This window comes from Euleptes europaea, chromosome 13 (genome assembly GCF_029931775.1).
Source record: "Euleptes europaea isolate rEulEur1 chromosome 13, rEulEur1.hap1, whole genome shotgun sequence".
NCBI classification, from domain to species: domain Eukaryota; kingdom Metazoa; phylum Chordata; class Lepidosauria; order Squamata; family Sphaerodactylidae; genus Euleptes; species Euleptes europaea.
The window spans coordinates 43,559,809-43,583,057 of NC_079324.1; the positions used below are offsets into that span (position 1 = coordinate 43,559,809).

Sequence of the window (23,249 nt, forward strand, 5' to 3'; positions counted from 1 at the left end):
CATATAAGGCAGAATAGTGAACACACTTCCAAAGAATGCGAAGAAGCAAGCAGAGCTCCTTCTTGCAGATGCAAGGGGGGGTGGGTTTGCAGATACGCAGGCGCACAGAGAAGAAAAGCTCTACTTAGTTGAGATGACGCTGGATTCAAGGCTATGGGTGATGTGGTCCCCTAATGATCGTAGAGTCCAATCAGACAATGAGGGAAAGGAGGTTGATATTGAACTTACAGCTTGCTTTATTGATCAATACATCGAGCCGGGTGAAAGACAGGTCCACAGCCAGCAGACCCAGGATCCAGTCCCACCCCGAGGCGTGGTCACAGTAAAACGTACACATTCCAAGCAAAATAAGACACTTTCTTTGAACAGGGCATCCTGGCTGTCAGAGTATACACGTGTATTCTACTTTGCAACATTAAATGAATAAAGCCCTTCTATGCAGTTCAGAGCGTTAGGAACAGAAGGTCTTCTCAGCCTTTGGAACTTGTGTGTGTCCTTTAGGGCAGGCTAGTTTCCAACTGAAAGGGAGCGGGGAGCGGGCTGGAATGCAAGAGAGGTGTGTGTGTGCAGGGGGGGGGGGAGCCGAAAGGGCTTAGGAGGTCACTTAAACTCGGCTCCTCTCCTGGACCAGCCCGGGAACACCCCCAGAACGTCCCTGGGAGGGTGGCACACAGAGGTGTGCCAGCATCCCTGGGTAGCACTGCCACAGCAGTGCCGGGAGGATGGCATGTGTGTCCCCCCCTGGCATCCATGCCACCCTGGGCAGTGTAAGTGGAATAGGCACAGGGGGCCTGGACACTGGTGAAGCCCCTTCCTGGCCTCCTAATGGCCTGTAAGATGCCTTCATGCAGATGGCTTTAGGAGTAGGTCAGAGAGCTTCTTCTCTTGCCAGTGTGGAATTGTTCCTCCCCGTCCACAGATATTTGACTGCACCAGCAGGCTCTATGTATGTGTGTGATGGGATACAAGAATCTGTGTGCATCGCTTTTGGGATAAATGACAATAGTGGGTGTCCCTCCCCCAAAAAACAGCATTGAGGAAATTTTTAAAAATCAGAGAAACACTGAGCTAAGCTCAGGAGGGATGCTCTGCCAATGCAGCCACCACGCAGGCGCAGGTTCAGGAAGATGGTGCTGTGTGGGGCAATGTTGTAATCTGACAGTTTATGGCCATTCTCCAAAGGCCTCCCATCATAAGTCAGCCAGAACTGTTGTTCCCGGATGTTCTCTTGTTGCTGAACCCGGGCTCTGAAGATTTCCACCTTCTCCGAAGGCATGACCTGGTATGTGCTGGTTCTGCCTCTGTCATTCTTCAGGAAGATGGTAATGAGCTCTTCGTTTTTGACCACCAGCACGATGGTATCTTCAGATTTCAGCCCAAACTCAGACAGTTGGGCCCCATCCCGCAGGTCAATGTGACTGTTGTTCTGGCAGGCCAGTTTCTGCTGATATGGTGGCACCCCTGATTTCTGGGCAATTTGGATTTTGAGATCCCAGATGGTTTTGCTAGCATGGGTATCCAGGGAATGCATCTGTCCTGTCAGCAACTTCACATTCAAGTGCAAGGCCTAAGGAAAGGAAAGAGCAAAACCCTTAGGTTACATACACTCTTAGGATAGGAAAGTTGGGGGGGGGGCTGATAAGGGGTTGATATACACAACACCGTGCTGTAGCAATTCAGATAAACACAACCCCTTGGCCCTGTCTAGGGTATGGAATCAATGTAGGTCAGAGCAATTAGTCTTTCACATTTTATTTAATTGGGAAGGGGACTGCCTTCTCCTATGAGCATGGTAGCAGCAATCATTCAATATGTCCAGTTTTCAGATATCAATACTACCAACTGATCCTGGGTTAGGCCCCTAATCCTAGATACTGTAGTTTGGTGAGGGTGCCAAAAAAAATCCCTACCCAACATGCACCAATTTTTAGGATTCCCTGAGAATTAAACCAAAACAGTCTATGTTGTAGATACTCTGAAGAAGTCCTTATGACACTGACATGTTTTTGCATGTTTGAGGATGGCAGGACTGTAGGATAACTGATATGCACATGAAAGAAGCTTTTGGAAGTGCTCCTGCATCAGAATCTCCTTTTAGGTGAAAGCAGGGGATGTACTAAAACGAATGACAAGTCAATCCCTGAAAGCAGGGACATGCTTAGGGCTGGGCTCATAACTGGCTTTCGGCTTTTCATTTACTTCTTTCTCCCTTAAACCCAGGAAGGCCTTGTCGTCCTCTTTGCACGTTTGCAGTCTACCTTGCAAATAGCAGGGCAGGAATTCCTTATACATAAGTTGCCCCAGCCAGCTAAATCTAAAGCCGGGGCATTTGTCATTGAGACTTTAAAATTTGAAGTATTGATTTATAGAGGTCACATTCAATTCTCTTTGCTTTTATTTGAATGAGCCAGTTTGCCTTTGGTTATAAGAGCCAAAAGTGCTTGAAGACTTCTTTTTTTAAAAGATTTTATTTTTTATTAATAGAAACAGAAAAGAAAAAAAGCCATATTACAGACAACAATTACCATTACATCAAATAAAAAGAAAGAAAAATGCATATGATATAATAAACAATATAGGATGCTAGCAACAATTATGCTTCAAGTGCGTGAAGACCTCTGATGGGCATGCACGAGGACAAGGCCAGATGTGCCCTGACCTGCATCTTAAACAAGGGAACCTTCCTAAAATCAAGCCCTGGCCACTCCATCACCCAAGAAGATAGTTTCAGAGGGAAGCCGTGTTGGTCAGCAGTAGAACAGCTAGATTCGAGTCTAGCAGCACTTTAGAGACCAACAAGATTTTGGGGGCAGAAGCTTCTGAGAATCAGAGCTTCCTTTATCAGATAATCTGACAAAGGGGTATCTGATGAAAGGAGCTTTGACTCTTGAAGCTTATACCCCCAAAATCTTGTGGGTCTCTAAGATGCTACTGGACTCGAACCCAGCTGTTCCATCACCTAAGTTTCTTATCAATCTGTTTACAAAGCAGTCTTCCGTCTGGAGTCAGCGGAAATGTTGCTCCCTGGATCCCAAGAAGTCAGAAAGACTGGCAGCATCCCTCTTCCTTTTAACCCAGTAAGTGGTAGCAGCAGTTAGTATTTGGGGTGTTTTAGTGGATTTCATTCCAATTGTCAAACTGGAGCTGCTAGGCACACATCTAATCTGGTTTCCCAAATGATTTCCTAGGGCTAGGCTATCAAAGTTAGGATCCTCCAAAAGACCTCAGGGGCATACCAGCCTATTTAACTGGTCAGAGGGGACTTAGCCAGCAGATGGTATAGTCGTTTTCACCACTAAGGTAGGCTAAGGGGGTCACCTCCCCAAATGAAATTGACTAGACCATTGGGGGACACTGATAAAACACCTATGTGCTTTTTTGTATGAGTGAAATGCTTCTTAAGATAAAGTTGTACAGCAGCCTGGGATAGCAACTGTGAGCAGATTTTGTCTGCTGTTTAAGTAGCTGCTTCTTCATGCATTATGTTCTGGGGCCCTACCCTATGTCAGAGGAGCCACAATCACACCTGCGTTATGGGTCCTCCTCGATGCTTACTTGTGTGGTTCTAAATTAGGACCTGGACCACATTGCCCATGGAGAAGAGGCTTCACCCCCACCCACCCCCCATTTTGAAACAGCAAAGGGGGGCACCATTGGGGAGTTTCCTGAATTTCCCCAAATTAGTGCTCATGGGGCTGTTTCAGGCTGGAAAAGTGGCAGAGAGGGGAAGGCGCACTGTGGTCCTGAGCCGAATTCAGGAGAACCCCCAACTCACACAGCGTCTGACACAGGTTGGGGACGAAGTGCGAAGTGGTGTGTCCACCTTCACAAGAAGCAACACAGGGAGGCCTGAGCCCCTCTGTAACGAGGAAGCCCAGCTGGATCACCAAGCATGGCGTTTGTGAGTGAAGGGGGGCGGAAGACTAAGGGGCCAAAACCTCTCCAGGTCTCCCACCTTCCACAGAGAGCGGCCCCACTGGGAGAGAGCGGCACAGCAGCTCTGTGAACCAATACAGCGGGTGCCTGCAATCCAGTCATAAGGACAGGCGTTTTGCAACATTGCCATGATTCTTCCTTCCCCCTTAACATTTTCTATTTACTCGTCAAAAAAAGGGCAAGAGCCCAGTAGCACCTTAAAGACTAACAAAAATATTTTCTGGTAGGGTATGAGCTTTCGTGAGCCACAGCTCACTTCTTCAGATACAGCTAGAATGTGAATCCATCTGTCTAAGTAGAGGAGAGTGAATTCAGCATTAGTATGTAAATGTAATTCAAGCATTAGTATGTAAATGTTAACAGTATGTCAATGTGAATAGCAGGCGTGATGGGATTAGGTGTGGTATGCAGAAGAGTCTGTGATGTCCAGGGGAAAGATGGGTGTGGAGAAATCAGCATTGGTAATGAGCCATGAATGCAAGGTCTTTATTCAGCCCAGGTAAATGCATTGACTAAACTGAGGCTGTCGTATTTTGGTCACGTCATGAGACGCTAGGAAAAGTTGAGGGCAGCAGGAAAAGAGGAAGACCCAACAAGAGATGGACTAACTCAATAAAGGAAGCCACAGCCTTCAATTTGCAAGATCTGAGCAAGGCTGTCAAAGATAGGACATTTGGGAGGACTTTCATTCATAGGGTCGCCATGAGTCGGAAGCGACTTGATGGCACTTAACACACACACACAAATGCATTGGCTTTCGTTTGAATATCAACTGTAATTCAGCAGTTTCTCTTTCCAATCTCCAAAAAAAAATCGTCAAAAAAAGAACAGCCCCCCCCCCCCACGCTCCAAAAGATCCTGTTAAATAGAAAATAACTATTTACGGTGTAAGGAGCAACTTATTGCCCCACCCACATCGCAACTAGCCTCCCGATTCCTGCCTTTAACCGAAGCTTGATGGGCAAACATCGCCTCCCTCCCCGAAACCGTTCATCCTCCCTGTCAATCCCTGCCCAGAGCGACTTCTGCCCCATAGCTGCTTTGCAAGACGCCAGGACAGGGGCAGCCCGTCCGATTCCGGCCAGCCGGCCGCCCGCCCCCCCTGCCAGGACGCCGCTGCCGCCTTCTTACCATGTTGGGGAGCGAGGAGGCGAGGCTGGTGGATCGCAGTCGCGCAAGGAACAGCCGGCTGGGTTGGGTGCTGCGCTCCGCGGCGCCTTTATACCCGCGCTGTTTTCCAGATGTCAACAGCAGGAGGAGCCTCCGATGAAACAAAACCACCGCAAGTCTGGTTTTTTTTTTTGTTTGTTTGTTTTTGTTTTTTTAGGAAGGGGATTCCAGTTTCACTTTCCTTTTCCTCCGCGGAGAAACAGAAACGGAAGGAGGAGGGAGACCGAAACTGAGCGGGGAGCTGGCGCAAGATGCCCCCGGGGGGTCATCGGTCCGCCTGCCTTTTTTTAGCAGGAGAGGTTTCTCCGTTCATCACCCCCACTGGCCAGGTTCTCCCCATACCTGCATACTTTCCCTCCCCGGGAACGTAATAAATACAGTCAATATTTTGTCGAAGGCTTTCACGGTCAGAGTGCATTGGTTCTCGTAGGTGATCCGGGCTGTGTGACCGCGGTCTTGGTATTTTCTTTCCTGACGTTTCGCCAGCAGCTGTGGCAGGCATCTTCAGAGGAGTCACACTGTCCTTCAGTGTGACTCCTCTGAAGATGCCTGCCACAGCTGCTGGCGAAACGTCAAGAAAGAAAATACCAAGACCACGGTCACACAGTCCAGATAACCTACAAGAACCAACAGTCAATATTATTTTTTCCCTTTAAGAAGGAGAGCCAGTGGTGACCTGGGTTGGTTTCCCCTCTCCTACACGCGAAGCCACCCTGACCTGGATGGCCCAGGCTAGCCTGATCTCGTCAGATCTCAGAAGCTAAGCAGGGGGTCAGCCCTGGTTAGTATTTGGATGGGAGACCACCAAGGAAGTCCAGGGTTGCTGGGCAGAGGAAAGAGCAAGAGTCCAGTAGCACCTTAAAGACTAACAAAAATATTTTCTGGCAAAGTATGAGCTTTTGTGAGCCACAGCTCACTTCTTCAGAAGAAGTGAGCTTCAGAAGAAGTGAGCTGTGGCTCACGAAAGCTCATACTTTGCCAGAAAATATTTTTGTTAGTCTTTAAGGTGCTACTGGACTCTTGCTCTTTTCTACTACTGCAGACAGACTAACACGGCTACCCACTGTGAATTATCTTCATGGGCAGAGGAAGGCACTGGCACACCACCTCTGTTAGTCTCTTGCCATGAAAACCCCAAAAGGGGAAGTGGTAGAGAAAGCCAGCATATAAAAACCAACTCTTCCTCTTTTTCTTGTCATATTGCTTAGAGTGTTGGGCTGGAGAGATGAAAGAGCAAAACGTCATGGGTTCGAATCAGCCGTGGAGTTCACCAGGTGACCATGAGCATAAAATGGGGAAAGGGCAAATCCTGAGCACCTTGGAGGAATGACATATTCCGGTGTCGCAGTAGCAATGATCTCATCCCCAGTACAAGGAGACATCTGTTTGCTATGTCATCCTTTGCTTGCAGTTTTAGTTTTTAGCTGAGATAATTGGGGAAAGTTTTTGGGAAAGTTTGGGAAAGTTTTAAAAGGTTATTTTGATGAGATAGTTTCTGGTCTTCTATCTAGCTATTTCAGATATGTATTGATCATGTGATAAAGTGAACAGATGTGTTTATGCTGACTTGCTTATTATGATATCTAACCAGGTACTTCGCAAGTCACATGATTGTGATAAGTGACTTCAGAGATTGATCAGATAGATACGTTTTGCTATAACTATGCATGAATCTGAGGACCAAATCAGATTTCCTTGAACTGAAGCTCAGAGATTGAAGGACCCTTGCTTGGTAAGATATTAGGATCCTTTTGGCTTAATTGATATTCCTTAAGAGCACTGAATAAGAGACTGAATCCTGATTTATTCTAACAGACAACTAGTTTTAATATGCATTAAAATAATGTTAGGAGAATTGATTATACTTGCCTGCTTAATTACATTCTGTATAAGTTCAATAATATTAGTATTATATGTTATATTGTCTTGTTTATTAAAAAGAACCTTTCCTTTTGTTAATAAAAGTTGGAAAGATTCACACAGGTGTCAATTCATTTGCTGGTTACCTAAACAGAGAAACAAAGGACCTATGTCCTGAGAAAAATATTGTAATATCAAAAAGGTTGGATGAGGTGTTAAGCCTTTTCTAATTTGATAAAACGGGGAGGATTGTGATGCTGTGAATAGCGACGAAGAGCAAAGCCTTGAGCTATTTTCAGTTCATACCGTAGTTCTCTGAAGTTACAGGCCGAAATCCAGTCTGTTACACGGGGTTGCCGATTCCCAAAACTGTAGGACCCCCCTTCAAGTGCTTTCACAGCCCAGGTTTACTCAGGAGTAAGAGCAGTCATGTTTAACCGATTCCAATTAAAACTTTTTCAACTGACTGACCCTTTAAACCAATAAATGTGATACATGTAAATAAATAAACCTGTGTATTAGTCAAATATCCACAGAGGAGTCTGTGTGAGATATGAACTCAGTGTTTCATTTAACTTAATAGAAGTAATTACAAAAATTAATTTTGAAAAATAGTACGTTTCTTTTTTGGATTCCTTAGTACAGGAACTCACCACAACCAAAATAGCCCCCAACAGTAAATAATAAACCATGGATGTATTGTAATTTTTAGTCCAATCTTATTGCAACGTTTAGTATATATCTTGCACTGTTTCTATAGCATCCTTTCTTGGTGAGAATGTCAGATGACGCATAAGTTAGCTAGCTGACAAATGAAAATTTGCCTCACCACTTAAAACTGGCCTTCACTGATAAATCAGCAAAGGTGCTGATTTTGAAACCAGCTTGCCCCTGTTAAAATATTCCTGGGTTTCCTGGAAGTATTTCAGGTACCTGCCAAATTCTTGTAGATGTTGCCCCACAGGCCTAACCAGCATGAGATCCATTTCTCCAGCTCTCTCAGTTCTACCCCACCCACTATCCTGGTACGCTATGCTCCTTTTGCTATGCAATTTTTCAGATTCTTCTCAAAACTCCTTCCGCAAATTTACCTAGCGTTTCCAACTTCCATGTGGTGGCTGGAGATCTTCTGCTATTACTTCAGATCTCCAGGTGACAGAGATCAGTTCCCCTGGAAAAAATGGCTGCTTTGAAAAGTGGACTCTATGGCAGTATACTCCATTGAAGTCCCTTCCTTACCCAATCTCCACTCTTCTCAGGCTCCGTCAAAATCTCCAGGTGTTTCCCAACCCGGAGCTGGCAACCCTATTTAAACCAATTGATCTGGCTGGGCCTACCTTTAACCAACAGAAAAATACAAGTCTTGCAGGAAGGTCTTAGTTGAGCCAGTTGACATACTCATTACCAGTGGGGATTTAGTTTTGGCTTCTCTCTCTCTTTTCAAAACACACACAAGCTCTCTCACACACTGGAGCTGCAAAATGTTGTGTTCATTGCAGGGATGGGGATTGAAGTTGATCTAAGCATCCCCCCACTTTTGTATGGGTACAAAGATTATCAGACAGTTCCCACAAAAACCTTTCCCCACCTCCTGCAATGGCAGATTTGGAGCCCTGCCATGTTTTTGTAAGTCTTACTTTACCACACATAAAAGTTGAAACCATATGTAGTATTGTATGACAAACACGTAATTTGTCAGTGTGTGCATGCAAATTGCCCAACTCACGATGTTTCATTGTATATATGAAGGTGAACTGGCAGTGCTCCCTCGTTGGTTGTGAGTGGCAACCTTTGGCTCCACCCGCCACAGCCTTCCCCGTGTTAATCTGAATGTATGCTCACGTTTGTGGGGTTTGGTAACAGAAAAGCCCAAAGGATGGGTGGAGACCATCCTAACCTCCCTCAGTCCTGAGACTGTAGCACTCTTGAGGGCTGTTACAGGGAGACATAGCCCAGCAAGTATGTTGGGCTCAGGCTGTTTAGAGGGTTAAAGGTTAAAACCAGCATTTGGCAGCCACTGTAGATGTTTCAGGTTCTCAGCACTATGGAAGAATTCACTAGCTTCCTTCAGCAACTGAGCAGTCGCATTTTTTATTAATTGAAGTTTCTGAGCTGTCTTCAAGGGCAGTCCTTCACCATACACCACATTACAGTCCTCTAGCCACAAGGGTACAACAGTCTGGACAGTATCTCTATCTGATTATCTGGGTTGACAAAGAATAGCAGCAAGATCTCATATTGTACAATACTCTTTTCTGAATTTTTTCATTACTTTTTAACAAGCTAAACAAATATGCAATGCTCAACAATATAAAAACATATACAAATATTTGTGAAGATCAGAGCCAGCTTTGTATTATCTTTTAAGATGATGTAGGGAAACAACCAAGGCACCATATTAAAGCAGAACTGTGGGGAAATACTATTTTCCCAATCTCTGTGCCCCACATACACACACACACAAGATAAACAAAGAGCAAAGAAAGAAGGGAACCTGAAGTAGATGAAAGAGTCTTTGAAAACCTCCATCTCTTTGGACATCAAGTGCTCAGGTTTTACTGGGCAGGGAGTGTTTATAAATATTCCTACAATTCAGAAATATATATAATTGCCAGCACATGCAGGCAAGGGACAGATGGGCCTGTGTGGCAATGGAAATAAGAGAATAAGCAACATGGGAAGAGGCAGAAGGCTCAATGGTTGTACTGTGTGTGGTTGTGGCAGGCAGATGTGTACTGTTTGCACATGTGAACAGTAAATGGACAAGTTGGCAGAAAATAATGGATCAAGAAATCTTCTCCATAGCATCAGCCTCATGGTGCATGTCCCCTCAACCTTAACTGCCCTCCCCCCATCTTCAGGAAACTAGCAGCTGCTCAGGGATCAAGAAAGCCATGTTCTTTCTTCTGTTGTCTTTTTTTTCCCTTCAACTAATTTCAACATTTCATAGCTTCTGGAAGGCAATGTGCATACTGAATCATCATTATGCAGTTCAGGGAGAGAGGGTCTTTTGGGGGAGGTTTTTTTTTGCAAATATTTATTTGCAAAGCTAGAGTGTCCTCTGAGCATGCAGAAATCCCAACCTTTTCACTGCCTTATTGGTAAACAGAGAAATAACGTTAGGAGCACTATGACTACTGTACAATTGTGAGGAAAAAAGAAGAGACAACAGATTGGGGAGGGTAATAAAGTATTGCAGACAGACAACATGTACACATACAGTTATACAAGTATCCACAGCTTTCAAAACATTAGGGCTAGCAAGATGGAAACTGAAGTGGAAAAATCTGAGATGAGACAGAAGCTCTTAAAATATGGCGCACAGGCCACACTGAAGCCAGATTGGTATCATGGAAGTAGCTCCAGGAGTAGAGACAGATGAGCTTCTCCAAGGAGGAAGCAGAAACTGCTGAAGCGGGTCTGTGCCTTTCAAGTGTCTAGGCTCTTAGAATGGACCACTTCCTGAGAAGTGATATGTTATCTTATTCAGCCAGTCACCTACTAAGCAGGACTCAACGACTTTACCTACTTTAAAAAAGCAGTAAATATGTGTAAATGTAAGTTACAAAGTCTTCACATTCAGTTACAATGTATTCCGTAACAATGTATTCCGTAACGTATTCAGTAAAAGCAAACAAGTTCTACATACTATTCAGTTTTAAAATCCAACTCTTAAAATATAACAGTCAAATAAGTCTGATTTAGTTCAAAGTATCTAATTCACAATATCTAGAATAATATATTTGAAGCCAGACATACCAACAGCCTTCTTCTGAGACCCTCTGAGAGAGGTCTGAAAATCTAGCCTTTCTGTGCCTGTATTTATACTGTTTCAAACCCCTCAATAATACTCAGCTCAAACCCAACCCCTTTCTGACTATATATTACTCTTCCTACACCCTTGACACTGAGAGACACTGTCCTTCAGTGTTACTACTCTGAAGATGCCTGCCACAGTTGCTGGCGAAACGTCAGGAAAGAAAATTCCAAGACCACGGTTACACAGCCCGGATAACCTACAAGAACCAATGAACTCTGACCGTGAAAGCCTTCGACAATATTTCAATAGCATCATGTTTACATGTTTAAATCATAAAATACAATTATTGCTTATATTGCAGTATGTCATCATTATCCAACATTGAATAGCCTTGTAGTGTAGAGAGTGAAGAGTATTTCTGCTCTTGATGACATTGGTAAGACATGCAATGTAGCAGAACATTCTGTTCTGTAGCTAAAAAGATATGAAAGGGCTGCAAGGGCTCGGTTTTTCTCCATTGAAATGGCTGGGGAAGGTCAGGAAAAAAACAGGAAAAGCGTAGCAAAGTAAGTCAGTTCTGACACTGAAATATTTGCCAGTATTTTTCAGAAACATAAGCCTCTGTTTTAATATTTCCAGACTTTCTTTCCTTCTTAAAAAGTAATTAAAACCTCTGCTGTATTGTTTGCAGTTTAGTTTATAGTTTGTATGTGTAGTTTTAGTTTTATAGTAAATATTTCTGCATATGTACAACACAATATCATAGTTCATGTGCTGTAAGATGTCAAAGACTGTGACACTGCTAATATCATTCAAAATCTGATGTGAGAGTCAGCATGCCATAATAGTTAAGAGTGTCAGACTTGGATCTGCCAAACTCTGGTTCAAATCCCCACTTTTAAAGGGCTCAGCAAGAGGGTGAAGAGTTGGCAGAGAGTTAAAAATGCTAAATCATTTTAACTTTCACCCTGAGAGGTGATTAGCAATCGGTTGTGGCTGGGATGCTCTGGAATCCCTTTCTTGTTGGTATGCCCGGGGTGACTAATGCAGAACAACAAGTTTGGGGAAACCACTCTGAACCCGGTGCTGAGGCTGTGTCTCCACTGTGGATTTCCATAGATCAATGCTGGAGGAGGATTAGAATCAAGACACAAAATATCTGGCTGATTCATTCTTAAGAGAATAAAACAGCACACTGTGGTGTTTCCACAGGCCACAGTCAACCAAGCAGTGATGAGAAACCCAGTACCCATGACATAGTTTTTCTGATTTCTTCAAAACGACAGTACAGAATGCCCCATTCCAAGTATATCCATACAGCATCCAATTAGATGAGACTGCAAGGAGTGTCCTCACAGTATGGTGCAGTAGGACTGCTCTTCCTCCTTCATGACCTACCAATGAAATAAGAACACACAAAGCTGATGGATTCATGACTTACTGACAAAGTCGGTAAGAGTATTGCCTCTGGTGGAGTCCTAGAATTATGTAGAGATCCCCCCATCACTACCCCCATCTGCCGTTTGGAAGCTATCAAGCTATCCAGTTACCTCAGTTGCCGGCCTTTAGTCTACCAGAAAAGGGGGGGAGAATCCATTAAATAGGATTATTCTACAGATTAAAAAGAGGATCCAAAGCACTGTGTCCTTTTTGTGGGTTTTTTAAATTATAAAAGCATATATATCTATACAAATAAGTGGCAGGTTTTAAGGAGTTTGCATGGGCAAAAGTACAGCCGACTCTCTGACATCATTTTAGGCTCTTTGTCTCTCTAGTTGATTCTACCTCCTCTTGTAAGCTAAAAGTTCATGATAAATTTCCATGAAGCTTCACAGAACATGCTAGGAGGATGTTGAGACTCCATGGGCATAAATAATTTCACTAGGCAAGATTAGCTCCTTCAGACAGGACAGTATGACTCCCAAAAACTCCACAATATGTATTTTCAGAAATGCTGAGTAAGGCTGCCTTGTACAATGGAAGCTTTTAAGTCCTCAATAATCAGGACATCATGGATGTTGTAAGACCTCATACTATGGCCAACCATGACAGCACCTCTGTCTGGACCCTGTGATTCTAGAACCATCCTGCACCCTCCCCTCCAATCTGGCAAGTGATCCTCCTGACCACACAGAGAAACTGGATCTTTGGAAGGTTCTGGAATTCTGCATTAGACCTCACTGAAGATACTGACAGCTTCCACACTTGAAATACACTATGTAAGCAAAATGTATGCTTCCAGTGGGAGCTAAGTTTTGCCCTGGGTCTCCTTCATCTGCTATTTTCATCTATGAAAACCAAGAGCAAATTTGAGAGGGGCAGGGGGAGACTTACTGGTCTTTCTGCAGTTGGTGCTCCACCTATAAGTTTATATGTGATTGGACTATATCTCCCACTTCCAGCCTGGCAGGTGCTGTAGGATGCTTCTTCCTCCCATGACGCCTGCAGCTGAAACAAAGACAGGAGATTTGTGACTTATGGACACCCTACTCCATAATGTCTCTTCCCTAGACTTTAAGGACTACGTCATGCCCCAAATCTGGAAAGTAATCTTCCTAAGGGCACTGATGGAACTGACCCATTATAAGAATTTGGCATTAAACATTGCTGAAACTATGGCCATACTTGTCATATGTAAAGCAAGCAAAGTAATTCTGCATATGAATTCTTCAGGAGGGAACTTTGTTTTGGTTGCTTCTGGAATATAACATGCTACCTGTTTTACTAGGGTGGGTTGGGAGAATGGATGAATCTTTGAAGGGGAGGAATTTATTTTTGTTTAAAACATTTATACCTTGCACTTTCCATGAAACATACGTGAAGTGGGCACTGCCAGGTTCTTAGACGATATCCTGACCCTACTCAGCCCCCTGCTCGCCCTCCCCCTTGGCACCAGAGCTTTATCCAAGAAAGTTGAACAACTATCTAAGGACAAGAGTACTGGTGAGAGTGCAGGAGTGTGTTCACAGTTCCTCTCCTCAGCTTGCAAAACCTCACTCACGAAAAATGGAAGGTGGGTTAACCTGCAACCTCTCTATTTGGTGGTGGAAAGTGCGGTCAAGTTACTGTTGACTTATGGTGACCCTGTAGGGTTTTCAAGGCAAGAGACATTCAGGGGTGGTTTGCCATTGCCTGCCTCCCCGTCATGACTCCGTTATTCCTTGGAGGTCTCCCATCCAACTACTAACCAGAGCCAACCCTGATTAGTTTCCAAGATCTGATGAGAATGGGATATCCTGGGATATCCAGGTCAGGGCAACCTCTCTATCCACCTAGTGCATTTTTATCCCACCCTTCCCCCAAGCTCTTTTCCCACACTAGTGGAAATATTCAAACTGGGAGCATACCATGGTCTGGTATTCCACAATTCAGAAGTGGAGGGGTATTCCCAAGTAGTACTTAAAGCACTTTAAAATGTACATGGGATTTCAGCCTATGCATGACCTTTTCTATATTGGTTATTGGCCCCAGGTTCTATGCTGTTAGGAAGTAGGCTTTTTCCTATTTCCCCACAGTAGTGTGGTACATTCATGTACCTCGAAGGATCTCTCCAGCTTTTCTCTAATCTTTCCCGAAATTGTGAAATTTTGGGAAAGAGCACAGCTTGAATGGCTGCCTTATGGTGGGAAATGTCCAAATTTTCCCAGACCCACCCAAATGGCAGCCATTTTCTGCTCCCAATCCCCATGGCAGCCATTCCCCCCACCCCACTCCTATAAATGGCTTTTTCGAGGCGGCTTTTGAGTTGGTAACTGACAAACTGGTCATTTACCAGCAAAAATAATTCCTTGAAAGAACCTCCAAATGGCATGGAGGAAATAGACATGGCAAGGAGTGGGGCAAGGAAAAAACTGAGAAACCTGCCACATGGAAGCCCCAGTGCCCACGTGCTGCATTGGCAGCCACAGTAACAGTGTGTCTTCCAGAGGAAAGTGTCACCATATAGAACAGCCTAGTGGCAACTCAAGAAAGGGCCTTCTCAGTTGTGGCAACAGGATTATGGGATTCCTTCCCCATGGAGAGCCATCTGCCCCCCTCTGGCATTGTCTTCCGCCAGCAGGTGAAGACTTGTTTCATCTGGCATTCCCTCCCTGACCCTCCTTTCTGTGTATGTGGTCTGTTTAATTGATGTTTCTAATTGTTTTTATAGTACATTATTTAAAAGTTGTTTTAATGTTTTTGATTGATCCTCGCCTTGGGGACCCTGAGCTGGGTGGAAAGGCAGCATAAAAATGTTGTCGATAAACAAATAAATCTCCCTAACCCACACAGACATCAGAGTACCCATTCCATTCATTTCTGTCTCACCGGTACATCCCAATGATGAACTGAGTAGTTTGTGCAGCATTTCTGTTTCAAACAATATTCAGCTTCTTGTGCAAGTAGATCCCAGCGGCTCCCCTCTCCCACAATCCCAGTTGGGTCAGCTGGGTCCAGGATGACAGGTCTGAAATCCATCAACAGAAACAGCCAGTGAGGTATGGTGGTTAAAGTGCTGAACATGAGCCTGAGAGATTGCTAACACAATACAGCTTGGTGATGGTTTTCTAGTAAAAAGTAAAACCTCTCTTCAAATGAAAGTGTGACAGTGACATGCTTCTCTGAGGGCAGGCTAGTAGCGCCCCTGTTTATATTGTTCAGTTTATGGTTGGAGATGAACTGTTGAAACATTAACCCCGTGTGGGTATGTGAAACAGCTGCACCGAGCTAGCTGCGCTGTTTGGGTTTTATCCAAGCTGTCTCAGCGCTGCAGCCTAGGTGAGACTGATGCAGTGATCCTTGATCATGCATGTATATGTAAAGTGCCATCAAGTTACAGCTGACTTATGACCACCCAGTAGGGGTTTCAAGGCAAGAGACTAACAGAGGTGGTTTGTCATTGTCTTCCTCTGCATAGTGCCTCTGGTATTCTTTGGTGGTCTCCCATCCAAGTACTAGACAGGACTGACCCTGCTGAACTTCTGAGATCAAATGAAATTAGGATAGCCTGGGCCATCCTGGTCAGGGCATCCTTGACCACAGAAGATACAGGTACACTAGGGTATCCTTATATTCACCTGCAAAGTGCCAGAGAGCATGAAACAGGAGTCATGGGAAACTGACCTGGGCTTCCGGAGCTGGCCTATCAGATATCGTCCAAGGGTCTCGTTCTTAAAGTCATAGTATTTTGTCCAAAATATGCAGAGCTCCTTGTACTGCTGGAGGAGCCAAAGTACTGTCCGAAATCCTTCTACCATGTCAAAATCTGTCTTTCCACTTCCTTTCTCCCAGGCATAGACAGCCAGCAGCTCCAGCACATATTTTGGGGGGAGTGATTTGTACTTATATACATACACGTACTAGGAAAGGCAAGATAGAAAGAGTTGGAGTGTCAGAACTTGAAAGGTTTTATTCATTTCTGTTATGTAGTCAGGAGAATGCATCAGCAGTTTCATAGAGAAAGAAGAAGGGGGGTGAAGGGGATGCCTTTGCTGTTACACACAGGAAGTGATCCTTCTCATCTCGTTTTGTTGCTGCTGGGGGAGGGGGGATGTGTGGTGAAGTATATTTTAATGTTGAATACTACAGTTAACAACCTGGGAGCTTTGACTGAGAAACATGCTTTACAGTTGAAAAAAGTAGCTTAGCTATTGAAGAAGTTTAAATAGTTTTATCATTTGTTGAATGTTAGCTAATAAAGCAAGTACAACTTTTAAGTCAAGCCTTCCAGAATTTTCATTTAGGAAGGTGATCCTTCGATAAAGGTAAGTAGTGAGGGAGGGGATCAGCCAGTGGAAACAGTACTGTAATAATGGTGATTTCAATTACTGATGATTCAGTATTGCATTTTTATCTTGGCCTTCCTCCTAGGAGATTGGGGCTGTGTACAGTGTCCTCCCATCCCTCACATCATCCCTGTAAGGTAGGTTATGCTGACTAAACTGACCATAGTGAATACTACTACGCAAGTTTAGTACTCTACCCATTGCACCACACCACCTCCCACACATTGACTTAGTTCACGCACATGGGGAGGAGGGGTGAGAATGAGACAAGTTTCCCAAATATAGTAATTTATTGTGCCTTGTAACAGCTGATCATGGAATCAGCCAAATGTATAGAGGTCGTCCTGAGAAGTGCCCCAGAATGGATGCAAGAAGTGTTATTGCACCAGCAAGGTACACTGGTTACAGTGTGATTAATCGATATTTCAATTTATACACACACACACACACACACATGTACACTCAGAAATTCCAAAACACATTTCATTTTAAAAAGGACACTTGGCAAAAACCATGAGATTATTTAAAAGGAATCCAAAATAGGTGGTAAAATATTTGTGACGCCAAGTTACAGCTGATTTATGGCGACCCCACAGGGTTTTCATGGCAAGAGACTTTGGGAGGTGGATGAGTGGGGAATCAAACCTGGTTCACCAGATTAGCATCTACCACTCTTAACCACTACAACACACACATTTACTTGGGAATAAGTTCCAGTGAACACAGTGGGACTTATTTCTGAATAGACATGCATGGGCTTGTGTAGCAAGTCAAATAGAGGAAACAAGGGATTAAGTACTAGTGCTTAGTGGACAAGTCACCAGTCCCAGATGGCATATAGTACACAGCCTAAGGAAAATATGAAACTATTTAAAATCAGCCCCTCACCGGAAGACTGTGAAGTAGCCCATGGAATGCTAGTATATAAAGAAAGATTTGGGAGGACTAGATAAATAATAGGCTACTCATCCTAATACCTGATCCAAGTAGACTGCAGGGAAGAATGATTAAGTGTATAGAAGAACAAAGTCTATTGTGTAAGAATCAGCATGGTTTCTGCAAAAAGAAGTCCTGACTCAGCATCCTTTAGGAGGTCTTTGGGAATGTCAACAAACACGTTGGGAGAGACAACCAATTAGACATTATATACTCAGACATCCAAAAATATTTTGGATAAAATCCCTCACCAAACAATAAACTTAGCTGTCATGGGTTGAGGGCAGGTCCATGCATGGATTAGTAGCTGATTGACAACAGGAACAGTAGTAAACAAGACAGCTTTGCTTGGAAGAAAGTGTGTTGGGACTAGTGCTAACTAAATTGGTATGCTATAGTGGTTTGAGTGTCAGACTAGATCTGGGAGAACCAGGTTCCAACCCCCACTCTGCCATGGAAGCCTGCTGGGTGACCCTGGGCCAGACTTTCAGTTTGAGTGGGAGTGACATTGCTGAGACCTGAAAATATCAACACAGACTGACAACAATATATAAGCAAAATCCTTAGTGGTGTAGCTCAGCATGTGTTGAAAATAAAATGAAGGGAGGACAATGTAGCCTGCCCTAATCTCCTATAAGGAAAGGTGGGAGGAAATGTACTGAATAAATGTACCAGCACAATCCTTGGCTCATGACTGAGCTGTGAGTCACCCAAAGAACTAGATGGACTCTGAATTCAGATAGATAAATGGGATTCCTTCTTCACGAATGAAACTAGGTCTTCCAATTCACTACCACAAGAGGACCACCAGATAAGGAGGCTATAAAAGTTGGTTTGGATACATTCATGAAGCAGAAGTCCATCAGCTGTCTAATGGATTGAGAGGCGACCCCCTTGCAATCCTGGCAGAATGTTCTTTGGAGCTGGCTCGGTCTGGATGAGTCCGGGACCACTGCTGGTCCTGGACATGGATATTAAGAATCAGTGTATCTGTGACTTCCAGTTGTGAGGGTAAAGTGACGTCAAATCACAGCTGTCTTTTAGCAACCCAGTACGGTTTTCAAGGCAAGAGACTAACAAAGATGGTTTGCCATTGCCTTCCTCTGCATAGCAACCCTGATATTCCTTGGTGGTCTCCCATCCAAGTACTAGCCAGGGCTCACCCTGCTTAGCTTCTGAGATCTGACGAGATCAGGCTAGCCTGGGCCATCCACGTCAGGGCGACTGCTAGTTGCAAGGGGGAAACAGTGGGAGAGGGCTAGCACCTTAGAATCAAAGAATCATAGAGTAGGAAGGGATCCACCAGGGCCATCAAGTCCAACCCCCTGCACAATGCAGGAAACTTACAACTACCTCCCCCCTCCACACCCCTAGTGACCAGAAGATGGCCAAGATGCCCTTCATGTGGGTTTCCTAGATGCATCTGGCTGGTTAATGTAGGAAACAGGACACTGGACTAGATGGACTTTTTTTGAGCTAGCCATGTTCTTATCTTAGTGGGGGTGACATGGCTGAGACCCAAAGCTGCAGCACAGGATAACACCAATTATGAGAAAAATTCTAGCAGTGCACTTCCAACTCTCTGAGACCTCTTGGCACTTGGAAATAGTACCCCATGCTCAGCACCAAAGCCCAGGCACTCTTGTCAAGCTGCTGTACCTTTTTGTACCAATGTTTCAGCAGGCGGATGAGGCTCTTCAGTTTAGGTGGCCGGTCAACTATGAATTCCTTCTGTAACTCAGTGAAGCAGGTGGAGAACTCACCCCCTTGGCAGCCACTGGTGATCAGGTCAATGTACACTTGGGGTGGGGGTGGGGGAGGCTTAGGACTTATTCTTTGACCTATCACCAAAAACAAGAATGGACCAAGAAGGCACAGGATGAAGCCACTAAGAATCATCCCTTATTCCTACAGTTCTGTTTCACTATAGAACATTTTTCATCTGGCCCCAAACAAGGTTAGATTGACACAGAGGCCCTGAGCTATATGAAATGTCAGAGACCCCATAAAAGTACCAACAGTGACAATGTATTGGTTCTTGTAGGTTATCCGGGCTGTGTGACCGTGGTCTTGGTATTTTCTTTCCTGACGTTTCGCCAGCAGCTGTGGCAGACATCTTCAGAGGAGTAACAGTGAAGGACAGTGTCTCTTCACTGTCCTTCAGTGTTACTCCTCTGAAGATGCCTGCCACAGTGTTACTCCTCTGAAGATGCCTGCCACAGCTGCTGGTGAAACGTCAGGAAAGAAAATACCAAGACCACGGTCACACAGCCCGGCTAACCTACAAGAACCAATGAACTCTGACCATGAAAGCCTTCGACAATATAATGACAATGTAATATTTGAATTTTTTGTACACAGAAGCCCCTCCTAATCTGAGGCCCTACTCTGTGGTTTATATCACAGCTGTGCCCTCAAGCCAAAGCTGATCAAAAATTCTGATAAAGGAGATAGTTAATGACGTTCTTATCCTGCAAGGCTTTCAGTGAGTTATTGTTAGGGCTGTTCAACTGTTGCAGCTGATACCATAGCACTCTGGTGTGAAAAGAAGACAGAGGGATAGAGGAGAGAAATCAAGGAAGGTAGTGCCATTAGCACCACCAATCCTGTTGGGAGAGTTTGACCCCAGAAGCTGCACCACCCCCAGTTCCGGTAGGGAAGAAGACTCCATCCCTCATGCAAACATACGCACCAAGAGCATCAAAGGCTGGCAGCACATCAAACTCAATCGAATCCCTGAAGTAATCAGAGTGAAGCGTGAAGCTGAGCACACGGGGGTTTGGCCCCCTGGACTGCTCAAACATGACATCTATATTATTTTCATCTTTGTTCTTGAATTCTATGAGTCTCTTCTCAATCTCCTGGATCATCTCCTCCCGGCGGAACTCCTGGTCTTTGTATCGCTTGAAGACGCTGAGAAACACCACAAGATTGGCATCCGAGCCCCCCTTTAGAGCCGTGCCTTTCCCTAACGAACCTCCCTGTAAAGGAGAGTTGTATACCATGAGGCTACATAACATGACCAGGAAAGAGGAGCCAGGAAGGTTTGGATCGCAAAGGAAAGGGTCACCAGGGAGACCAACAATGTTCTCGTGCGCACCCCTCTGTAAGTGACTGGCTGTCATCCCCTTCCACTGGGAACAGTGATGAGCTGTGGTTTGGGATTTTGTGGTGATGGGGCCACTCAAGGAACTGGGTGTGTTTGTATAAAGAGTCCCTGTGCACAAAGGGCTGAAATGCACTGCACTTCCTTCTTCTAACACACAAGCACAGAGATGCTTGCAATATGCATCCCTTTCATGGACATGCACACACACAAAGGGCATTTTGAGTAATCATTACATATTTTTAAGGTCCCTATGGGACTCAAGGTATTTGTGATGCAATCCGGTGGGGGGGGGTCTTTCCTTATGCCGCCAATATTTATTTATTTATTTACATTATATCCCACCTTTCTCACCAATGAGGACCCAAAAGTGGCTCATGTCGTTCTCCTCTCCTCCCTTTTTTATCCTCACAACAACCCTGTGCGGTAGGTTAGGCTGAGAGTGTGTGACTGGCCCAAGGTCACCCAACAAGGCAGAATGGGGATTTGAACCTGGGTTTCCCAGATCATAGTCCAACACTTTAACCACCCTTAGGCACTCAATGTCCCACAGAATCCGAACAGTTCGGGAATTTTACAGGGTTTAGTTCAATTTCTTTTCTTCACTAGGCTGTCAAAAAGACTGGCCTTGGAGCAGCCTGATTCCTTTCAATGAGAAGACCAGCAGTCCTGCAAGGAGGGACTCCCGAGCACCCCATTACCAGCAGATGGGGAGGGAGGCTGGATGAACGGGGCTGGGAAAAACGTGAAATTGAGAACTGGGGTCTGGGTGCAAAGCCACCGCCCAGGGCTGTTGGGTTAGAGAGGTTGAAGCATCGCCAGAGGAGCTGCCAAGTAGTGTTCTTTCTAGGACACCTTGGGGATCCTTCAGAAAATCAAACTGCATATCGCACTGTTCCCAGGGTTTAGTGGAAAGCGTGATAAAAGTGCAACAGGCCCTGGAAGCTTCCCCCCCCCCCGACAATTCCTTTAAGTCTCCACCTCTCCCTGTTCCTCCAAAATTTATGCAGCTCTCAAGCATCATTAGGGCTAACCATTGTTTTCTCCGGTATGGCTGCCAAGAACCAGAGGCCATGGACACAGATTTCCCTCTCCCATCCCACCACATCCAAACCCATGTCAACAAATTGTATGACTCGGTCAGTTCCATGTGCACATGCCCCCCACCAGGGGTGACCCGGGTCCTGAGCAACCCGCCCCCAAATCCAAGACTCCAGCACCGACCTTGACCACCTTCAGGACCTGGGGCTGGGCAGCATCTTTGAAGCTGTTCTTCAGGAAATCACAGATGATGTGGATGGCCCAGCGCACTTGTCTCAAGAACTTCTCATTGGGCTGGAGGTGGTCAGCGATGAACTTATCCAGCCTCCTGGAGAGTGTCTCATAGAGTTCCATGGGGGCAGAGACGCCAGCAGCGGAGAACATCGCCGACGTCACCTGAGCCTGAACCTGCAGGGAAAGAGGCGAGAGAGCCGTGGACTCTGGCCCGTCCCTGACTTTTGTTTCCCGCACCTCAGAGCAGTTTCATTTTGGGGCAGAAATGCAACTTGCCCCCTGTTCTGCAAAGACACGCCTCTCAATTGTGGTTGTTGTTGCAGCTGCCACCAGGCAGATGCAACTTCAGGAGGGTTCCTTTCAGCAGAGAAGGAACCCACAGCCGCTTTTCTTAAAATAAAAAAAAACCCTTTATTTTTCTTTTTGTTTCCTCTGCCCAAGGAGACTCCAGACCCCATCAGTCCTTCAGGTTATGCAGATTTATTAAGGTACTGAATGAGGCACTAGGAATGAGGGTTTGTTCTGCGCCTTTCCCCATTGCTGCGCAAACAGCAGACACCTTTCCTACCCTTGACCTTTTTCTAGCCAAAGGGAACAGGAAACAGAAAATCAAAATGGTTAGAGAAAGACACAGAGGGAAAGGACGGGTACTACAATTGTACAGACAGGCATATTCCACAGTAAAACAGACAAACACAAAAAGTGGTTTCAGCAAAATTGCCTTCCTTAGTGTTCACCAGTCATAAATTGTACAATATATAATAAATGCACATAGACAATGCAGTGCCCTTGCTGACCCCTGACCAGGCTACACAACAGGAATCTACTACTGTGCTGGCCCCAAACCATTTAGAGGTTTAAAGGCCCAAATTAGGACTTGGATTTACAGCCAGAAACACACTGGCAGCCGGTACTAATCAGTGTGCTGAGATCCCAGCAGTAAGTGTGACGAGCCGCCCTGCCATGGCTCGACACTCGCCCTTGTGCCCCACCCCAGGAGCAATCCGGGAACCCCTAAATCCCTCCCAGGAGGTCCCCAGGTTCAGACAGACTCACTGGGCCAAGGGAGACGCCCTGACACAGTGATAAGCCAGCCGCGGGCAAATGACACGCCCCCGCAGCTGTCGCCGAGCAGCCGGGGATGCAGCCGGCCCGCCAATCAGCTGGGCAGATTGGAGGGCTGCCCCGCCCACGCTGAAACAACGCCTGACTCCCAGCAAGCAGGGGAGGAGCTGGAGCTTCGGGCCCCCCAGCAGGAGAGGCCAGGGAGGAGAGAGCTGGAGATCTGGCCTGAGGCTAAGGTCGCCTCTGCCAGCATAGAAAGAGCCTGGGGAGATTTGCATGGCTTGCAGACTCTTCTCTTTGTCTGAGGTCTGTGATGCTCAGCCTGCGAGGGCGGTGTGGGCAAGGTGGACCCAGCAGCGACAGGAGGTACTGAGGG

At 45.4% G+C, this 23,249-nt stretch overlaps 1 protein-coding gene across 1 annotated transcript in view; it reads right to left on the bottom strand.

Moving 5' to 3' along the window:
* Positions 1-23,249, bottom strand: part of LOC130485891 (2'-5'-oligoadenylate synthase 3-like) — a 42,399-nt gene that overhangs the window by 10,247 nt on the left and 8,903 nt on the right. Inside the window, exons 8-14 of the mRNA XM_056859038.1 lie at positions 22,888-23,014; positions 21,758-21,982; positions 20,094-20,408; positions 19,054-19,248; positions 15,830-16,047; positions 15,035-15,173; positions 1,105-1,567 (exon numbers count right to left, since the gene is read on the bottom strand). Coding sequence (XP_056715016.1) covers positions 1,105-1,567; positions 15,035-15,173; positions 15,830-16,047; positions 19,054-19,248; positions 20,094-20,408; positions 21,758-21,982; positions 22,888-23,014 — 1,682 coding nt within the window. The remainder of the gene's footprint in view (positions 1-1,104; positions 1,568-15,034; positions 15,174-15,829; positions 16,048-19,053; positions 19,249-20,093; positions 20,409-21,757; positions 21,983-22,887; positions 23,015-23,249) is intronic.